This window comes from Suncus etruscus, chromosome 13 (assembly GCF_024139225.1).
Source record: "Suncus etruscus isolate mSunEtr1 chromosome 13, mSunEtr1.pri.cur, whole genome shotgun sequence".
Lineage (NCBI taxonomy): Eukaryota > Metazoa > Chordata > Mammalia > Eulipotyphla > Soricidae > Suncus > Suncus etruscus.
In genome coordinates this window covers 51927726-51949766 of record NC_064860.1, presented here as the reverse complement: position 1 = coordinate 51949766, position 22041 = coordinate 51927726, and the positions used below count along the sequence as shown (strand labels likewise).

Sequence of the window (22041 nt, the reverse complement as noted above, 5' to 3'; positions counted from 1 at the left end):
GTTTGTTTGGTTCGTTTTGGGCCACACCCGGTGGCGCTCATGAGTTACTCCTGTGCTCAGAAATCGCTCCTTTCGGGCTCGGGGGACCATCTGGGATGGTCCATCTGGATAAACTGACCACCTGGGTCAGTTCCATGTTGGCCGCGTGCAAGACAAATGCCCTGTGTTTGGGCTATCATTCCAGCCCCCAATTTTGTTGTTGTTGGTTTTGGTTTTTGGGGGGCCAAACCCCCCAGGGTGCCCAGGGGTTACTCTTGGCTATGCACTCAGAAATAGTTCCTGGCTTGGGGACCATATGGGACGCTGGGGATCCAACCATGATCAGTCCTGGGTCAGTGTGTGTACTCAGAAAAAAAATGGATTAAAGACATGAAACAGTTTAAATCAAATAAAAATTTGACTTAAATAATAGTATTTCATTATACAAGAATGTTACTTCTTTTTCACCCGGCAGAAAGTCTAGAAAGACCATATTGTTTTGTTTTGTTTTGTTGCCACAGTACGCAATGCTCAGGGATTACTCCTGTTAGTGCTCAAGGGACCATATAGGATGCTGAGGATCAAGCAGCCTGGATTGGCTATTTGCAGGCAAGTGCCTTGAATGCTGTACATATCTCTGGTCCCAGAAGACTGTTTGAACATGTGTTTTGAATAGGAGTTGACAGTCTTAATATCTGTGGTCTAATTCTGCCCTATCACCTGTTTTTCTATGACCTAGGTATTCTATTCATAATGACTATGCAAATGAACATTTTCAATCTTTGATCATATATTTGAAGCCAAATTAAAATGTTAAACCTCCAAACAATCCATTACTTGAATTAATAGTTTTTATTATAAAATTTATTATAATTATTTTAAATTTCATTTATGAAAATTTAAGGACAAAGCTTATTTTTTAAGATCTGTAGAATAGGGGCCGGGCGGTGGCGCTGGAGGTAAGGTGCCTGCCTTGCCTGCGCTAGCCTAGGACGGACCGCGGTTCGATCCCCCGGCGTCCCATATGGTCCCCCAAGAAGCCAGGAGCAACTTCTGAGCGCATAGCCAGGAGTAACCCCTGAGCAGGCCACACAGGGTGTGGCCCAAAAAACCAAAAAAAAAAAAAAAAAAAAAGATCTGTAGAATACCCTTGATTTTTACCTATTTGTCCATAAAGCCAGAAATATTTTCTTTGTTGCCCTTTATAGAATGATTGCTATCCTTGATATAAAGTGTTTTAAGAATCAAAACTGAATAAAAGAAATTAAGTTACTTTATGTGAATCTATAGTACACTTTACTCCAATATTAATGTTTACTTAATCTTTTGTAAAGAACCCATCCAGTTTGTATACTTTATTCAAATGCATTTCACCATATCAAACAACTTTTCTGTTTATCATTCATTTAAAGTCAGTGCTGAAATCTTGACCTCTAAGGCTCATGAATCTGGTGCAGAACTGGATGAGATTACTTAATATTACAGTATCATACTTCATTTTGGCATAGAATTCTTTTCTTTATGAAAACACCAGTCCCAACATAGGCTCCCCTCTTCTCAGCTGTGTGGCTTCATATACTTTGTTATCTCCTGTGTCTTCTGATGACAGACCCATTGATATCCTTTTAGTCTTTGAGGCTCACATCTCAGTATAAGTCTAAAATAAGTTCTCAGTTATTCAGACTAGCCTAGCAGTAAGAAAGAATCAATTCAGAAAAGCAGGATAGGACAGTATGGTAACCTCTCATCTGTCGCCACATAATTGTGAAGATTCTGACTTTTATTTAGTGAGATGAGAGGTAATTGAAGGTTTAAGCAGAGGGGAGACAACATCTATCTAAGGAAAAGCTGGCATGTGGTGAGGGAGGTGATTGCCTTTAATCACTGTTTTATTTTTTGTTTTGGGGCCCACCTGGTGGCACTCAGGGGTTACTATTGGCACTGCGCTCAGAAATCACTCCTGGCAGGCTAGGGGTGACCATATGGAATGCCAGGGATGGAATGCAGGTTGGCTGCATGCAAGGCAAATGTTCTACTCACTGTGCTATCGCTCCGGCCCCCATAAATGGGGCAACTTAAAACACAAAATTACTGGGCTGGAGAAATAGCTCAAATGGGTGGAGCATACACTTCGCATGCTGGTGTCCAAGTTCGAACCCAGCAGTACACTCTTCCCTATGCACTTCTGGGTTGGTTCCAAAACAAAACAAAAAACCTCAACTGCCAGAAATTTATTTTCTCACAATTTCAAAGGCTGCAGGCAAGTCTACTATGACGAGAGCAGGCGTTTGCCTTGCATGCAGAAGAACGGTGGTTCAAATCCTGGAATCCCATATGGTCCCCCGAGCCTGCCAGGAGTGATTTCTGAGTGTAGAGCCAGGAGTAACCCCTGAGGGCTGCCAGGTGTGACCCAAAACAAAACAAAACAAAACAAAAAAACCCACAAAATTACTAAGCTGCAGAGACAGATCAAATAGGTGGAGCATACACTTTGCATGCTGGTGTCCAAGTTTGAACCCAGCACTACACTCTTCCTTATACACTTCTGGGTTGATTCCAAAACAAAACAAAACAAAACAAAAAAAAAAACCTTCAAATGCCAGAAATTTATTTTCTCACAATTTCAAAGGCTGCAAGTCTACAATGACGAGAGCAATTCTGGTTCTTTTTGAGGGTTGTGAGCAAGAATGTTCCAGGTCCCTCTGAAATAGATGGCTATTTTGTCTCTGTCTCTCCTGTCTTTCCTCTCTGTGTGTCTACATTTTCCATGTTTATAAAGGCCATTAGCCCTATTAGGTCAGGAACCACAATGATCTCATTTCCTTTTAGTTACTGCTCTAAAGACACTATCTCCAAACCAAATAATATACTGAGACACTGAATCATTACGAACTAAATATTTTAACTTGGGAGTAATTTTGGGATGACAGAGCCCAGCACATGGCAGACAACCAGAACTATAGTCACCTAGTCAAACTTCCTTTACAAGGAAAATAGAGAATTTAAGATAATAACGATCAAGCTTTCAAAATGTTCAATTAAGCAGCAGTAAGATAGAATTATTAATGAACTAAGAACTATTATTAGTCCCTAAAAATGATTTTACATCAAGTATACAAAAATCTTTAGTAAGTTTATTCTAGGATAGATATTAGGTATGTAGGGCTTGACATACCAGTGTCTTATTGCATGGCTTTCTCTCTGAACGTAAGAAATTCCATTACAGGTCTGGCTTTTTTTTGTTGTTGTTGTTAGCCATATTGTTATATCTATCTTCCTGATGAGAAAAAAATTTCATGGATATAACATCAATGAAAAGGATGTATTTCTGAATGGGAACTGATAGCTTAGTAAATACTGTCTTTTATCTTCCACAAACAGAAAGTGTCATTCTGAATCAAAAGTTATAATGAATGAATATGTAAGCCTTTTTGAAGTATATTTATAGAAAGGATGCTTGGGAAACAGGGCAGCAAATGAAATAATGGTATGGATGTGACAGATTTTCCCTGATAATGTACTTCGTACTTGCACCATTCACTGGTATTTAGATGGAACCACCATTAGTTTCTATGTCATGGCTAGGATGGCATGGTGGAATAATGTATCATTTCTAAAGCAGTGAGGCATTAGTATCCATTAGTCAACTCTTTAGTATCTTTATTCTAATTAGTCAACTCTTTAGTATCCCTAGGTTTGTCTTATCAGCCGGGCTTTCTCTTTATAGATCAGGAAATTAAGACACGGCCCATAGTAGTATATCTGGGGTCCAGAGACCCTGAATCTTGTCAGCTAACCCAGTAACTTTCTTCCAACAAAGGTTCCTAGGGACTCCTCAGAATTCAGGGAAATCAAGTAATCCTCTTGTCACTGAAAGTTGCATTTTAGAAATCTTAAAATCATTTACTAAAATTACTTAGCTCAGATGGTTTAAGGAATGTAATTTAGACATTTGGACCTTTAGTTTTCTTTTGCATTTATAAGTAATGTAGTGGAGCTGAGATTTTGTAGCTTTTCAGATGGATATTTTACGTTCTGTTTCATGCCGGAGAAGTCTTCTAATACTATTTTTAATTTTTGTTTTGGAGGTGTTTTTTTTGTTTGTTTGTTTTCCTAACACCCTAACACCCTGTGGTGCTCAGGGCTAGCTCCTGGCAGGGTTCAAGGGATGCAAGGGATTGAACCTGGGCCAGTCACTTGGAAGGCAAATAACCTAACCATTGAACTATCCCCTCACCCCGCTCTTCTAATGTTTTTTAGAGGCCTATACTTTCTTGAGATATTTTTTTTGTCAGTGGTCTTCTGAATTCCCAAGTACACCACAGTACGGTTCTTAGATTTCCTTTCAGTAGAGCTAGGGCAGGGAAGAAAATCAGTGTTTTTTAATTTCGACCAACACTTAAGTCCCACTTCTAAAGGTTCCTAAATTTAATTTGATAAGCTCCTTTCAAAGAAACTACTTAGCAGCCCCACCCCCATCTTTAAGTGAGCAGACAACAACCCCAAATTATATCATAGGTTAGATAGCCCAGTATCTTCCAGATCTCCCAATCTTCCCCAGGGCGCAATTTGTTCCATCCTGGGAATTTCTGTTTTTAGTTGGCATGCATACAGTAGTGTTATCATCTATGATCTTTTTTTTTTTTCTTTGGTTTTTGGGCCACACCCGGTAACGCTCAGGGGTTACTCCTGGCTATGTGCTCAGAAGTTGCTCCTGGCTTGGGGGACCATATGGGACACCGGGGGATTGAACCGCGGTCTGTCCAAGGCTAGCGCAGGCAAGGCAGGCACCTTACCTTTAGCGCCACCACCCGGCCCCATCATCTATGATCTTGATAGTTACCACACTCTCAATCAGCATTGTCCTCAAGTTCTTTCTCTTCCTATTTGTTCCCCAGCTATCATACCACCTCCCCTGCTTGCTATCCTGTTTTGTAGAACAGAGCCAAGGATTTGTCATTTTGTTTGGGGATAGGGGGGGTGTCTTTCTCTAATAACCATAATTATCAATATTTATCCTTCTCCCTGACTTATTTTGATTAACACAGCGTGATATCCTTAAGTTCTGTCCAAGTAAAGTAAGCAGTAAGATTTCAAGTTTTCTTACAGCCACACAGTAGTCACAGTAGTTGCTTACATAAATGATGCATGCCTTGCATGTCACTGAACATTTGGATTGCCTCCACATTGTGGCCATTTTACTCAGCAATGCAATGAACACAAGAGTACAAACAACTTTCAAAGTTAATGTTTGTGTTCCTGGACTGGATGCCAAAAATTAGATGCTGGGTAATATGTAAGCTCTCTTCTTGGTTGAAGAAGCCTCCAGTTTTCTAGAAGCTGAACCAGGTGACCTCTGAATTCCCAACAGTAAATCTTACCACATTCCTATCAACACTGGCTATTTTGGCTTTTTGATCATTTTAATTTGTATCTTCCTCACTGTGCCAACATTTCCAACTGTTACTAGTCACAAATCTCTTTGGGCAGCTGTTTAACTCATCTCCCTATTTTGAGGTTAGTCTTGTTGAATTTTGAATGCCTCATATATCCTGAGTATTAGTCCTTTATATGACATAAGGCCCATGAATCTCTTCTGCCATTTGGTAAGGTCTTTTCATTTTAGTCCAAGTTTCTTTTGTCACGTAAATTATGTAAATTTTATGCATTCTCATTAATTTTACTTTTATAATTGCTAGCAGAATCAAATATTTGGAGACTCCTTTGTGGTCCATATTCTGGATAATTTTTCCTATTTTCCTCAGTAGTATTTTATAGATTGTTATAATTTTTACTTTTTTTTTTTGGTTTTTGGGCCACACCCGTTTGACGCTCAGGGGTTACTCCTGGCTATGTGCTCAGAAATCACCCCTGGTTTGGGGGTACCATACGGGACGCCGGCCGCAGTCTGTCCTATGCTAGTGCTTGCAAGGCAGAGACACCTTACCTCTAGCGCCACCTTCCCGGCCCCACCTTTTTTTTTTAGTTTTGGGGTCACACCCAGCAGCACTCAGGGGTTACTCCTGGCTCTGTGCTCAGAAGTCGCTCCTGGCAGGTTCAGGGAACCATATGGGATGTCGGGATTCAAGCCAGAGTCTGTCCTGTGTTGGCCACGTGCAAGGCTAATGCCTCACCGATGTGCTATCATTCTGGCTCTAATTTTCACTTTTAATGAACTTTAGTGTATGGCGTGAGGTATGAACCTAGTTTCATCTTTTGCATTTGACTACCCATTTCTGCCACTTGTTGAAGCAGTTACTCCGCTCTTTATATACACAACTCTCATAAACTTACTATTCATAAGCTGAGGTTCATCTCTAGGCTCTCAAACTCAAACACTGCTTTTTCTGCCACTATCAGGGAGTTTTGTTGTTCTCAATTAAATAAAAAATAATTTTTCCCATAGTTACAAAGTTGTTCATGATTTTTAGTCATACAGTGCTCCAACACAAATCCCTTCACCAGTGCACATTTCCTGCCACCACTGTCCCAATTCCCTCCTGTGTTTCACCACCTGCCTCTATGGCCAGACATTTTTCTTCTCTTTTTTCCTGTGATTTATAATATTGTTACTAAAGTAATATAATGCCTATCACTTTACCTCCTTTCAACCCAGTCAGTTCAGAGTGATCATTTCCAACTAACACTGTCTCAGTGGTCCCTTCTCTGCCTTTTGTACTTTTGACCCCTTTATTTTCTGTCACTATTTGAGGGTTACAGGGAAGATGTCTGTTGCCAGTCTCCCACTACCCTCCATTCCACTTGTTTGTAGCTTTTAATGTCTCTCACCAGGCCCTTCAGACGTATTCTGTAGAGACATTTTAAGCCTGGCAAACTGTATGGTAACAAAAACTGCCGTAGATAATTACAAATACATGAGCACGTTTGTTGCAAGTCAGCCCCTGAAGAGGTTGACTGATGGAATGATGGAGGATGAGGTCTTTCCCCTCCAGCTCGGAGCACGCATCTGCCACCCTGTCTAGCCAACGGTTCTGAGGTGAAATGGTGGGTAAACAGCTCACAGACAGTTAGGCTTGTGGAAATATTAGCTTTATTCGGTGGACAAGACTGAAGTCCAAAGACTCAGCCTCAGTTCCAGCAAAAAGCCTCTCGCCTTCCACAGACCCTTGTTTTTATCCCCCAGAATCAGGTACCACCCAATGGTAGGATCACATACCACCCAATGGTGGAAGCAGAATCAGGTACTACCCTAGGGTGGGGGCAGAATGCCAGGTCACACCCTAGGGTAGGGCACAATCACCAATCAGGTTAGGGTCAGTAACATAATAATCCCCTAAAATATTTACATACACAACAGTCTTTTATGTTCTAATATATTTGCAAAAGTATTTAAAAATTATTTGCAAAAACAGCACAGTTTGTCCACAGGCAGTTTCCCAACTTTTGGTGGTAAAAAATAAAAGAAGATATTCATTTAAAAAGCATTTGTATGAAATAAAGCTAAATACTACACATGCTTGGAGTGATGCTTTAGTCTGAGGAAAGTTTTGCATTTAAGTGCCAAGGGGACTTTTGAGTCTTAGAGCTGCATCTTGGGGCATATCTACCATTGGTACAACAAAATCAACTTCAAATTAATTGACTCAACATATGTGAGGTAAATACATAAGGCTTTATTTAGGTATATTAATAGATAAAAAAATGATTTAAGTTATAAGGTTAGACTAGAATTCATTTATATAGTTAATTAATTTATATAGTTAATTCTTTTTGTCAAACAGAAATCTTAAAAAAAATAAGAAATCTTAAAAATACTATGCATAGAAAAACTCATGTTAAGAATATTTGTTTCTACACAAAGGATCTAGAATTAAGAGTTTATTTTATGTACTCATTAAAAATGGGCTGGAACAATACGCAGTAGTAGGGCGATTGCCTTGTATGCGCTGACCCAGGACGAACCTCACTTCAATCTCCAGTGTCCCATATGGTCCCCCAAACCAGGAGCAATTTCTGAGCACATAGCCAGGAGTAAGCCCTGAGCGTCACTAGGTGTGGCTCCAAAAGCAAAAACCAAAAAAAAAGTATATATCCACCTGTCTGGACTTGTGTTTTCTAACTTTTTATTTGAGGGACTTGGACACTAACAATTGTAAAACAATTACAGTTCTTGGAGCTTTCTGGTTGTTACCTTGGAGTGAAATTATACTGCATAAGAAACAGGGCTCTAGGGGCCCACAGCAATGGCATAAAAGGTAGGGATTTTGCCTTCCATGCTGCTGAGCCACGTTTGATCCCCTGTACCCCATAGTCCCATTACCCTATCAGAATTAATTCCTGAGCACAGAGCCAAGAGTAACCCCTCAGCACCACTGGAATTGGTCCCCAAGAAATTAACAAACAAGAAATGGTGCTCTATATTGATTAGGAAATAATTTGTATTATTGCATTTATAATTAATCTTTTGGGTTTTGGACCACACCCAGCACCAATGAACCATATTCCTAGCCCTACAATTTTGTTATTTAGACCTGATCTTTAGACACTGCTTTTGGGGGTTGGGGCATGTTCAAATGTGTTCTCAAGCTCACAGCTCTGTGTTTAGAGAACTATGTGGTGCTAAAGATTGAACCCATAACCCTTGCTTGTAAAGCATGTACTCTGGTCCTTCTCTCTGGTCCTTATACCTAGGATTATTTTTTTTTTTACAGAGTTTGAACAAACTAAATCTGGAACAATTGTTTTTAATACTAGTTTTCAAAGAACTTCCTGTATTTCACAGATGTTTTGATTCAAATCTGCTTTAATAAAAATAGCTGAGTCTATTAAACTACTTTAGACCTCATTTAACAATGCATGAAAATCTTGATGTACTGTTAATAAAACAAAGGAAAACTATCCCCTCTTGTAGCCTGTAACCACAAGGCAAGTGCTTTACCTAGTTAAAATTAGCCTCTCATTATCTCAATCTGGCTGCCTTCCAATCTCTCAAACACTAAATAAAATGCACAGAAAGGCAAAAACTATGTAGTGAACACTTGATATATCAGATATGGGGTAGATGGATACAAATGAGGAGACCATCAATACATATTCTTATTTCTGTCAGAAACCCCCAATGTACATCTATGAAATGGAAGAAATTTCAGTAGAGAGAATCAACACTCCACTTTAAGCTTTAAACACTTTAAGCTCACTCCTGAGCTTAAAGAAACTCACAGAGGCTGTGGGAATGTCTTCCCAAGTTGCAGCCAGAGGTCTAGGGGGCCTCGGGCAATTCTCAGTCACTGGGCGATCAGTTCAGTGTTTTAAGGGGCCATGGACACCCTTCTGCTCGAGATCTGCAGTATCAGGGCATCTAGACCATAGAGCAGTGCTGAGGCTTCCAGGGCTACAACTAGTGGTATTTGAGCAATAGGAGTCTGTTAGGGTCCAGAATCAAGCTTCCCCCTGTGGCGCAGAACTCAGAAACCAGTCTCGATTATATAATAGCCAAAGGGAGGTTTATTTCCAGCTAGCGGGGGTCCTGGTCTCATCCAACACAATGGACTTTTGATCAGGACCCCAAATTAAATGTTCAAGCAGTTTATATAGGGTTTAGTCTTAACATGTTGAGCAACTCGTAGCAAACTGATTGGTTAAGGCCTCCTGGTTAAGGCCTCTGGTATTTGATCTTAACTCTGACCTTTCATTGTTTAACTGTTTTTAGCTATTTCATGGAACATTTTGTACTTTTGTTTTTCCAGGAGTCCAGTTCTCTAGGGGTAAGGTGGGTGACTGGGATGGCATGTCTGGCCAGGGTTTTTGAACTTCATATCTCCCCCTCTTTTCTTTTCTCACATTGTAGAGGTGTTCTGCTTCTTAAAAGGAAAACATTTTATCCACCATGAAAAGGTGTCTATCATTACCAGAAGATACCTGTACCCATACTTGCCTGCCTTGAGATCCCTCTAAAGCTAAAACCTCAAGAATTCTTGTGAGAAAAGAATCAGTAGACAATCACAGTGGAAAGTTTAGCAGCTGGAAAGAGAAAATACAAATAAATATCAAATATAAGCAAACAGGAACTCCAATATGAATAGATAAAGCTGTACTCAGACATATCTGTCAAATGGAAAAACCTGAAACTATTTTGGAACTATGAGCAAAGACTCACATCTCCTCAGAGCCAGGTGCAATTTCTGAACCTTAGAGGTCAAGTGAAAACCAATCATGCTGACATAATTTCCATGTCCCTTTCTCCACAAGAATCTAGTAACAGTCACAACCATCACTGCCACACAGGCTCTGGTTAGTATATGATAGTATAGTGTGGTCCCTGGAGCAAAAGTAATAGACAAATAGTGAAAGATCAATGCAGATTTCAAACACTTGAAACTACTACTAATCTATCAGTCACGCCTATCTACTTAATAAAAACGATTTTGTACTTTGTATTTCCATTGCTTTGCTTTTCATTTATTATTTTAGAATAATTTGCAGTCACATGGGCTAGGGAGGAAATAACCCTTTATCCAAGACTGAGAAGCACTACGCTAGGAGACAGCAGTGGCACTATGTTCTTATACAGGGGCGGACATGTCCCCCAAGAGACAGCAAGCAATTTCTGAGGACATTTTTGATATTCTGGCAGGATGGAATGACCAGCCGCTAGTGGGTTCAAGGGCAGAGATGCTGCCTAATAGCCTGCAATGCCCATAATAACAGCTTTCCTTTCCCTGTCCAACAGTGCCCACGAACAGGGTGAAGGGGTAAGAAGACCTGAAAAGCACATAAATACACTCCATCCAATGAAATATGGAGTCCAAACAGAATGACCTGCCAGACCAAAGGACACGTTTTGGAGAAATTAGTCATTTATCATGTTTCTACTCCATCAGGGAAGAAAAGAGAAGTCTCCAAACAATGGGTTCAGGGTGCCAGTTCTGATGGCTCTTATTTTTACCTATGCTTAACGAGTTTGTACTTTGATCTTGACCCTGAACTCTATTCTGCCAATAGTTGTCATGTCTTCCTAAGTCTTACAGGATCCCCAAATCATGCCATGTAGAAGACACAGTAGTCAACACATAGGTGATAATCTAAGCATTTGTGGAGGTGCTACAGGAATTATGACTGGGATTTGGCATGGTCACCAAGTGGGCAAGGGCACCTGCAGCAAAGGAAGAGCATGTACTGAGCTCCCGGGATGGAAAAAGGCTGATTTCCATTTACAGTGGTGACAAAACAGCAACAAATCAATCCATGCTCTCCCTTTTTCTTTCTTGCGGGTAGAAGGATAGTGGAGAGAAACACATTCACTTGTGCTCAGGACGTACTCCTGGCCCTGCACTCAAGGAACATGCCTGGCGAGGATCAGGAGCCATATGGGTGCAGCTGAGTCACCTGAGTGCCAGGCAAGTGCCGAACCGACCTGACTATTGCTACTACTTTCTGCACATATTCCGAAGTCTGCTCACAATCCTCCAAACAGTACCTCCTTTCCCCTAGTTCGGACCCTTCCACACTGCACCTAGATGGAATAGGCAGGAGGAGGAAAAAATAAATGTGCCAATTTTTTGAGTAGGCCTTAGCATTTCCAGGACATCCGTCTTCTCTCTCCTACGGGTGTAAACACAGCTGCAAAGGTTAGGAAAGATCTTCAAAGTCAGGAGGGCCTGTCTAACTACACAAGTCCTGTGCAGCTTAAAACTGTACTTTAAACTCTAGGACAGCTCCAGCCCATCCTCCCTGCGCCTCGAAACCTACTCAATGAGGCTATGTAATGAATCTACTGCAGACTCCAAGGCCAACAGGCGCCCAGAGCCTAAGACCAGATGGATGGTGAAGTTGCCTGGGGAAAAGGCTGCACTTTGCACTGGGACAGAGGCTGATGCACAGTCAACACGGATCCCCGAAAACGCATACTCCAAATCCATAAGGTCTACTCGGCCCAAAGCTCCAACAGTTGTCACCTGTCACCTGAGTAGAAAGCCAGTCCCTAGAAAGTCTAGAAAGTCCCTAGACCGACCAGTCAGGCTCCTCTTGAATTCAACTCTCATTCAGTCCACAGCTGTCACCTCTCGACTTCCGGCCGTAGCCCCGCCCCTGCCCGCCTACCCACTGCCGCGATGCATCCTGGACGCACTGCCGTGGCAGTCGGGCCACACTCCCCGGACAGGAAGCGTCTCGGGAGACACTCCGCGACCGGACGGACGGGCTCCCTAGGTGAGACGGAAGGAAGCCCAACTAGGAGGAGGAAGTGGAGAGTAAGTACTTCCGGGTCCCCTAGTCACACCTCCGCCATCTTCCCTTCGTCTCTAGTTTGACCCGCTCTTATTCCCCCCCAACGCTAACCCTTGCAGTATGCGCATGCGCATTTTAACCCCCCTTTTTTTTCCTTTGGATTCCTTCATGCCCGTTTCTCCCCGAGTCTGGGCCCCGTTAGTTTTACTTAGGGTGGTTAAAATGTCTGACTTGTGTTGGGAGAGTGAATTGTCCAATGAATAAGGTGGGTCATTGGGAGTTAGAGGGGGAGGTGTGCTTTTTTGGGCCTCGCGAACCTCCGTTGCGCTCTGGGCGCGCGCGCGCGACGCAAAGCCTGCCGGGAGTTGTAGTTCGGCGCGGCCCGAGGGTGCCTGGGAGGCGGGAGCGGGCGGGGGGGCCGGAGTTGGTCGGCGCGCCGATTCCGTGGAAAGGGCCCAGGGGGCCTCACTCACTCACACTCGAGGGCGCGCGGGGCTTACCGGCGAGGAGGGGACGCTGCACGGGGACGCCCGCACCGCCCCTGCTGCTGCTGTTGCTGTTGTTGCCGCTGCTGCGGGCCGGCCGTGGAGCGCGGCGGCCCGGGGCGAGCGGGCGAGTCCCGAGCGGTGAGTGCTGCGGCGGGAGCGCGGGCCCGCGCGGGCCGGCCTAGGTTCCGGCCTCGGTTCCGGGCCTGCGCTTCCCCCCACCCCCGCGCCCGCCCCTGTGTTTTGTTTCCGCTGGTCCCCGGCTTTGCGACTCCCATTTCCGTTCGTGGAGGCTGGAGGGAGCGAGTGGGGTGGGGTGGGGTGGGGAGTGGCGGCGGGGACGCGCCCCCTTGGGCCGCCGGCTCCCCGAGCTCGGCTCCCGTCCCCCAGCCCCACCCCGACTCCCGCTCCGGCCCGTCCGCGCTCCGGGGTGCAGCCGGGGTGTGGGCGTTGGGTCTGGGCGGCGTGCGCCATGCCGGGGCGCCCGGGGGTTCGGTTCCGGAATCGGAAGTGAGCCCAGCCGGGTCAGGTCGGGCCCGACCGCTGCGGGGTTGGGAAGTTTGAGGCTCCCGGGATGGGGACCCCAGGGCATGCGTGTCCTGTCTTTGGAGGATTTGGGGGGTCGTGGAGGAGGGTCCCGGGAGGCGGCCAAGCTTGCTTGCTCCTGGGACGTATCTTCTGCAGCGCCCCGCGGTGAGGACTCGGGGAGTTTTGGAAAGAGGGGTGAAGTCAGGGGGAGAAGAGTTTTAGAAAACGAACTTAAGAAGAGGTGTGGTAGCCCTAAATCTTAAGATTTTTAGGTCCTCTGACCGTCGTTAACTTGCGCCGCAATTTTAAGGAGCAAGTTGAAGGCAGTGAGTTCGGTATTCATATGTGTCCCAGAGTTAAACTAGCTTTTTATTTTTGGGTTTTTTTTCCTGGGGGGGGGGGTCACACCCAGCAGCGCTCAGGGCGTCACTCCTGGCTCTGCTCAGAAATCGCTTCTGGCAGGCTCGGGGGACCTTACGGGATGCCGGGATTCGAGCCACCATCCTTCTGCATGCAAAGCAAACTTCCTACCTCCATGCTCTCTCCTGCCCCAGCTAATTTTATTTTTAAACGTATCCCTTTACTAGGTTGATGTCAAGGATTTTTTTTTAACCTACATGGCGTTTCTAGAGAGGCCAAGTACTTGTCGCAACGGAAGGGTGTTCCCCCCCCCCCCCAGTGAGCAAAAAATGAGCTAGAAGCTAAAACCTAAAAGGGAGTTGTGAAAGCATGTGACGGGAATGTTCGATCTTAACTTTTTTTTTCCTTCTTTGATGTTTATTTGCAAAATTTGGGACCTTACTGAGAAACTAAAGGTCACCAAACCGACCCACTGCCACTTGGGGAATGAATCTTCTTTTTTTCCTCCAGGCTTGCAATAGACCTCCCCTAGCTTTTGCCCGTTTCCTTCTCTGCTCCCTCACCCCCGAGGTAGTCAATTTCTTTTGCTCTTGGAAATTGACAAGTTGACAATTTCTTGTCAACTCATGGGAAAATTAGTAGCTACTCCTGGACTACACTTATATTTATGTGTCCTTTATTTTTTGTTTTGGGGGGCAAAAATTTCCCCAAGTAAATAAGCATGCCAGGTTTTTCTTGTGGGGTTTTTTGTTTTTGAGGAGGACCACAATGCCTGGGATGGAACCTAGGATGGCTGCTTGCGAGGCAAAACTCTCTTCCTGCTACTTGTACTATTACTACTCCAACAGTCACTCAACTTGTAACAGTGTCAATTCTGTCCATTTCTGTGTTGTTTGGAGCCACACCTGCAGCCTCGGGTTACTCCTGCCTGATCTCAGGGATTCCTGGCAGTGCTCAGGATATAGGATGCTGGGGATTTAACCCCTGCAAGCCCCAGTCAAAGCAAGCACACACACACACCCTTGTACTATATGGCTTCAGTCCCAGTTCTGCCCATTTTGTGACTGTTCTGGACCACCATTAAGGTTCCTTTCGGAGAAATTAGGTGTCCAAGAGAAACTCTTAGGTGGAGAGATGCCAAGTAACACCCTCTATTTTTGGTTTAGAATATTGCAGAATTGGTTTCAGTAAAAGCCCAAAACCCTGCTTGAGCCCTGATATATAAAATTTTGGCCATTTTGTTAGTGCATCTTTCCATTGCATAACTCCGAATTTAGAGAACTGAAAGCAAAAAAGTGTTCAGATTTTTTTGGTTTTGAGGGTTGTTATGTTTAAGTGGGGGTGGGGAGGCCATGATACATTTTTTTTTTCTTAAGAACTGCCTGTTTTTGTTTTTTTGGTCGGGGCCACAGCTTGCTGTGCTCAGGGCTTACTCCTGGTTTTATTTTGAGAGAGCACTACAGAAAGGCCCATGTGTGATACCAGGGATTAAACCTGGTTGCTTGCATACAAGCCCTTTCACACTAAACACCATTCTGGCTTTGGATCCCCCCCCCCCCTTTTTTTTGTACTACCTTTTGGTGTTTCCGCCAGTCCTTGCAGAGCACAAGAGTAACTTCTGGCCCTGTGCTCAGAAATCATTCCCAGCAAGGGACCTTATGGGATGCCAGGGATCTAACCCCAGTTGGCCATGTGCAAGGCAAATGCCTTCCCCGGCTGAACTTCCCAGGCCCTTCCTTTTATTGTGTAAATTGAAGGGAGCCAGATGTACCCTGTTTATAAGCCTTTTTTCCATCTCTTAAGGATTTTATTTCCCTGTGTATTTCTATTCAGAGATTTGAGAATTTTAAACTCTAGGTGATGGTGGTGTGCTGGGTGTAAGGCCTTGCGTGCGCTAGCCTAGGAGGGACCCTCATTGTCCCATAGGGTCCCCAAGCCAGGGGCAATTTCTGAGCGCATAACCAAGAGTAACCCCTGAGCGTCACCGAGTGTGGCCAAAAAAAAACAAAAACAAAAAAAAAAGTGATGGAGATGGATATAGTCATACTTGTAAGTCTTCAAATAAAACAGTAGTGTTCTTTTAAAGTCCTGTTGACCTTTTGTTTCTTCTGCATACTTTCTATGATGAATTTTTGGTGTCTGTGTGCGTTGTTTCCTACGGGGTTCAGCCAGGATAGCAACATGAAATAGGTACTGCTCCGGATTTTTAAAATAAGACAAATGAGAGAAATAGAGAAGATAAAGCATGGGACTAACAGCCTCAGGAACAGAGAGCCCCAATTGTCCTTTACATTCAGTATCATTTTGATTGAGGATTAAGGGAAGGACATTCTACCCTTCCTTTGGTTTTGGGGGGTGGGGTGGGTGTGCTCCAAGGTCATTTTTGGTGGGCTTTGGGGACCATCTTGTATTAGCCCAGGATCACGTAAAGGTGGGCTGCCTGCAAGGCACAAGGTATTCTACCTTTCTACTATCACTTGCTGAAGGACTGCTTTCTTTGATCCTAGGTCTGACTATCTTAACCTTACAGGGCGGGGCTCAAGGCACTAGGGCAAACATTTGTTGATAAGTAGTCACTAGAACCCGGTCTCCTGGTTTTCCAGAGCAGTGCCTGTTTTCTGGGTCTCACTCAGTTTTCTGCTTTCTGCCCATTTGTCTTCTCCCTCTGGCTTAGCAACTAACAGTTTCCTTGTTACTAATTGCTACTAATGTACTATGGTGAGTTTCTTCACATTTTCTAGTACTATGAAACAAAAATGTATCCAGTATGTTCTCCACATTTTTTTTAATATTGAGATACTGTTTCCAGTATGTGAAAACTTCTGCTAGGGGATCTTGTAGTTGGAGCTCACAAAGCTGCTTTGGATCCTGGTTATCAGCATGCCTCAGATAGGAGAAGAATGTTGATAACAGTCCTGAGTACTCTGATCCTCAGGCATCCCTGCAAGGCAGATCTAAGGGCAGGTTAGCTGGGTTAAAGGAATAACCCTACTTGATTTGTCATTAACTTTTAGATTTTTTTTTCTCCCAGGAAAAACCCATTTGTACAGCATTAACCTTGCAGTGTTCATCCTGGCTCTGTGCTTGGAGGACCATTTGTCATCCAAAGCGCTGGGGCTTTCTCATTCCTGTACCAAATGAAAACTTAACCATCATACTATCACACTCTGGCCTTTGTAGTTTCTTGTTTTAAACTATTTTTAATTTGAATTTGAGGGTTCTTTAAATTAGCCATTTTGGTTATACTCCTTGTTTCTGGGGATTTGCCTGTTTTTCAGATCAGTCCTGATACTTAATAGGTCATCACCCAATAGCCACTGACTACTCCAACCATTATTAGTTGTTACTTTTGGATCTTGGAAATAACTTTTCCCACTCTCTGCCTTATTGAATATGTCTGAATGTTATGGAATTCATTCTTTATTCTCCTAAGGGTTTGTGCTTAGGGAATCTTATTTAAGAGATCCTTTTCTAGCCTTAGACCACAAAAATTATCCCCACTATTTTTTTTTCTATGTTGGGATTGTTTTGTTTTGTTTTGATGAGAAGTCATCTTAAAGGTTTCTACTACTTCTAAAGGTTTCTTAAAGGATGAACACTGTTAAGAATGCTGTAAACACGTGTATATAGCAAAATATTATCCTTACCCTTGTGAACTTCTGTTATCATACACGATCCATGTTTCTGTAGTACTCTGGAGAATTTTACTACTTAAATATCAGTAAAAGAACAGTTGTCTTTACTAAAGAGTGAAGGTTTACTAGATCAGTGATAGGTAGAAAAGAGAAAAAAAACTTCTTTTGTTATTCCATCAAGTCTCCTGGGATCTAGTCAATACCCCCATTAGCATGATGGGTGTCTGTCTAAGCAGAGGGTCCCTTCCAGTCTTTCTTAGGGGACAGATCTGAGTGTATTTTTCTATAGACAAAGATGACTTTTGTACCAGTTCATCTTCATTCCTATGCTAACAGTTCATTAGTTGTCAGAAGTCCCCCTCAGAGATACTGGGGTATCTTCTAAACTGGAAAAGAGAACATTAGTTCCCTACTACTTCAACAAATTTGCTGTAGACTCTGTCTTTACGTTGCCTGTGAGTGAAATCCTTAGCACAGTGGGTAGGGTGTTTGCCTTCTACACTGCTGACCTGGGGTTCAATCCCCAGCATCCCATATGGTTCCCCTGGGCATAGCCAGGAGTAACTCCTGAGTACTTCTAGATATGGCCCCCAAACCAAAAAAAGGTAAAACTAAAATACCACCTGTTTTTTATGACACAATTGTTGAGATCAGAAATTTTAAGTGGGGCTTCCTGTGCTACCTGCAGGTGTTGGTATATGATTTCATTTCTTCTCACAGCTCTAGGAGGACAACCACTTTCTTCTTTTTTTTTTTTTTTTTTTTTTTGGTTTTTGGGCCACACCCGTTTGATGCTCAGGGGTTACTCCTGGCTATGTGCTCAGAAATCGTCCCTGACTTGGGGGGACCATATGGGATGCTGGGGGATCGGGGATTGAACCACCGTCCGTCCTATGCTAGCGCTTGCAAGGCAGACACCTTACCTCTAGCGCCACCTTCCCGGCCCCCACTTTCTTCTTTAGTCTTGGAGGCTACCTGTGATCATGTTGGTTCCTGGTTCCTGTCCTGCATCTTCATAGTCAGTCACGGACAGTTTGAAGCTCTTTAGAATCTCTCTTCTAAGGACCTTTGTCATTTTATTGGGCTCAGCTAGATAATCCAGGGGAATCTGAGTGCAGAAATTGAGATGTTTCAAAACCAGAAGCCCCTGGTCCAAATAAACTTATTTAAGCGCCTGGTTATGCTTTAAGACAATCTTGGGTTTTGTTGTTTTGGTGATGATCCTTCTAACAGGAAAAAAAAAAAACAGCAAATCTAGTAAATTAACATTTTCATAGGTGACAGTTGCTATGGACAAAGCAAAAGAATAAGTGCAATAAAATGGCTAATTATAGACTTCATTATAGAAGTAAATGGGATGATCAGAGTAGATAAAGATCTGCATTTATAGGAGTTTATTTTGGAGTATGTGAAAGTTAGAAACCATACTAGAAATTTTGAGTTTTGATCTTTTGCAGCCAAGTAATATGAGACACAATACTGGTGGTGCTGGTCAGGGAAATAAGCATAACTCTTAGTTAGCCCCACAATCACCTGGAAAAACAACATTCTGTCTTTCACTTTCAGAATAGTTTTCAGTAAATGACAATATACACTCAATACCTTATTGTCTTAGATTAGTAAGCCTGGCAGGAAGCACATCTTAGGTAGTTTAGATGGCCTATGTGTTCTCTAGGTTAGGTGTTTTTCTTGTATTTAGGGGGAATGTAGGGTATGGGCAATACTCCAAGTAATACTTTACCCACTGGGCCTTAAGGTATTTTGCTCAGCCAGGTGATAGTAGCTCCACAGTGGTGCTGGGTAATACCAGAACCACCTGCAGTGAAGGACCAGTCAAGGATCGAATCAGGATTCTGTGTGAACCTTGCTTGTACCTCTGACCCTATGCCTTCTCCCTGGCCCCAGTAGGTGCCAGTAAGTTTTGGGGCCACACTGGCAGTGCTCAGGAGTTACTCCTGGTGCTTCACTCAGAAATTACTCCTGGCAGGCTCAGGAGATCATATGGGATACTGGGGATTGAACCTGAGTTGGCGGTGTGCAAGGCAAATGCCTTACCCTCTGTACTATTGCTTCAGCTCCCGGGCTTTGACTTAATTTTGAATTATTTTTATTCACTGAGATTATGCGTCCCCCCAAAAAATCCAGTAAAGCCAATTAGATGATGCTTGTTTAATATTAAATATCATAAACAAAAACTAAATGATAAACATAACTTGAGAATTTTCTCCTGTGTGTTTGTGAAGATTGTGTCCTATGTTGTTCCTTTGCATAGGTAATATTCTCTTTCTGTTGATAATTTCATGTCCTCACATTTAGCTCTTACAGGATTGGACTTTTGAAATATTTCAACCATGACTAAAAGAGAAGCAGAGGAGCTGATAGAAATTGAGATAGATGGAACAGAGAAATCAGAATGCACAGAGGAAAGGTTGGTATTTTCTAATTGATCATGTTATATATAATATCATTAAATTAAGAATTCAGGGGCCAGAGTGGTAGCACAGCAATAGGGTATTTTCCTTGCACCCAGCATCCCATATGGTTCCCCAAGCCAGGAGTGATTTCTGAGCACAGGGCCAGGAATAGCCCCTGCACTGTCACCAGGTATGGCCCCAAACCAAAAAAATTTAAGAATTCATTTTACGAGACCATATTTTATTTCAACTAACTTCATCATTTGGGAGGATATTCATTAGTTTTTTTTACCCCCTCAATTTGTTGCTAACTGGAGGAAAAGAAAATTTTAATAAAGGTAGTAAAGAGAATAGTCATAGTTAGTTGAATTTCATGGATCTTAGACCTAGATCACTGATTCTTTTTTCCTTTTTTTAACCCTTGGCTACTTTTATTTCAGAAAGAGTTTAGTTCACAAACTGAGTTTTTTTTTTTTTAAACAAATATCTATAAAAAGTGCCATAAATTATTAACTCAGGAATATATCAGTAAATGAGACCATGACATGCTTTTATGGAGGACCATATTTCATTGTATTTTAGGAGATATGTATCTGTATATGAGTAATATGTGTATGTAGTACTAGCATATAATATAAAAGTTAATTCTTGATATGGTAATAGACTATTATCATATCATTAAAGCATCATTAAAGAAGGGCAGTAATAATGAATTTAGAATCTAAGAAGAGGATTCAATTTGAAAATCTTTTAAAATAAACATTTAAGGGGGGCATAGAGAAGATTGAACATGAGTATAGGAACTTATCTTATATGTGACCCCAGGTTCAATCCCTGGTGTGGCATATGGCCTGTCAGTCACTGCTAGGAGTGAGCCCTGAGCACTGCCACATGGGGATTCTCACCTCAAAAAAATGTACAAAATAAGTTAACATTTGGGGCTGGAGTCATGGCGGAGCAGTAGGGCATTTACTCCCTAGCCAGGAGGAACCCTTGAGCATCACCGGGTGTGGCCCAAAATAAAAAATAAAAAAAGTAAACATTTGAGAGACAAGATCTGGGATGTAACTTTGTAAAAGGGCAGTTATTGTTGCTATTCAGCTGTAAGAAATTTTATAATAGGGAATTTAGTCCGGTGTTGAGAGTATCACATTTTTTAATAGTTGCTATAATTTTTACTTCTGTATAAATGGTAGCAACAAAATATTTAATGAAAAGAATTAGTTCTCTCAAATGATCTAATTTTATGAGGTTTATGAATGTCCAACAGTGGTATGTGATTATCAACTAATTTTTATTAACTAATTAATGAATTAACTATTTTGAAAAAAGAAAATATTTTATATGATCAAGAATTTGGTAAAAATTCTTGGCTAAGATATTGATATACTTTTACTACTAATAATTGTTTGCTATGATATCTTTACTTTTAAATAATATCCATTTACTAAATTTATAAAAATTAGAATATAATACCTTTTAATATATCTTTATATAGCAGTATACTTGAAATATAAAAACAGCTTAGAGTTTTAAGTGCTTTCACTGAAAATTTAATATTTGATATTTAAATATTTATTATAATTAATATATTTAGTTAATATATTTAATAATTAAATATAAGTATTTAATATTTGATATTTAAATGAAACATATTAGAAAATGTTATTAAGTCCTAAATTTATCAGTGCAGTAGATCTTTATGTAGATGTTTTTTTGTTGTTGTTGTTGTTTTGTTTTGTTTTAAGTAGGAAAATTGACATTGACTAGTGTAGATTGCACTCAAAGTTGAAGCTCTACAGGGCCTGGAATGTTAGCATAGCAGCTTTGCATGTTCCCAACCAGGGTTTGATCCCTGACATCCCATATGGTCCCATAAGCTTGCCAGGAGTGATTTCTGAGCACAGAGCCAAAAGAGACCCCTGAATGCTGCTCTATGTGGTCCTCAAAAATTGAGACTCTTATTTTGGGGGGCCACATCCAGAGATGCTCAGGGGTTTCTTCTGGTTCTGTGTGCAGGTATTCCTGGCCAGTGCTCAGGGATATGGGATACCAGGATCAAAACTGGGTCTGCCCTAGAAGCTGTGCTATTGCTCTGGCCTCAAAACACTAATCTTTTATAGCCTAAAATTCTCTTAAGTTTACTTAAAAATGTAACAGATAAGGATATTGCTCCCTTATATACACGTGCACTTATATGAACAATGTACTTGTGGGGTGTTGTACCTTTTACGCTAGCATTTCTGTGTAATTCAGCAAGTTAGCTTGGCAACACTGGTGGTCAACCTACCATTCTAAATGGGGTCTATGCAAAAAGAAGTGTACAAAAACCAGAAATGTATTTTAATACTGAGTTTTGTTTTGAGTATATGATTATTTATTATCCAGGATCAAATATTAGTTATGAATCAAAGAATTCATTTGGTACAGTATGCCTTACATGTTTGAGAAAGG

The 22041-nt window shown here is 42.1% G+C and overlaps 1 protein-coding gene across 3 annotated transcripts in view; it reads left to right on the top strand.

Annotated features, from left to right (window-relative positions):
• The first annotated feature begins 12113 nt into the window (after positions 1 to 12113).
• Positions 12114 to 22041, top strand: part of GABPA (GA binding protein transcription factor subunit alpha) — a 31559-nt gene continuing 21631 nt past the window's right edge. The window contains exons 1-2 of one of the 3 annotated variants that reach the window (XM_049785779.1): positions 12114 to 12188; positions 19499 to 19601. In XM_049785779.1, the coding sequence (XP_049641736.1) occupies positions 19525 to 19601 (77 nt within the window). In that variant the 5' untranslated portion in view covers positions 12114 to 12188; positions 19499 to 19524. Of the gene's footprint in view, positions 12189 to 13302; positions 13344 to 13656; positions 13766 to 19489; positions 19602 to 22041 lie in introns of those variants that run through there. The other 2 variants (XM_049785778.1, XM_049785777.1) reach the window with 2 other exon arrangements.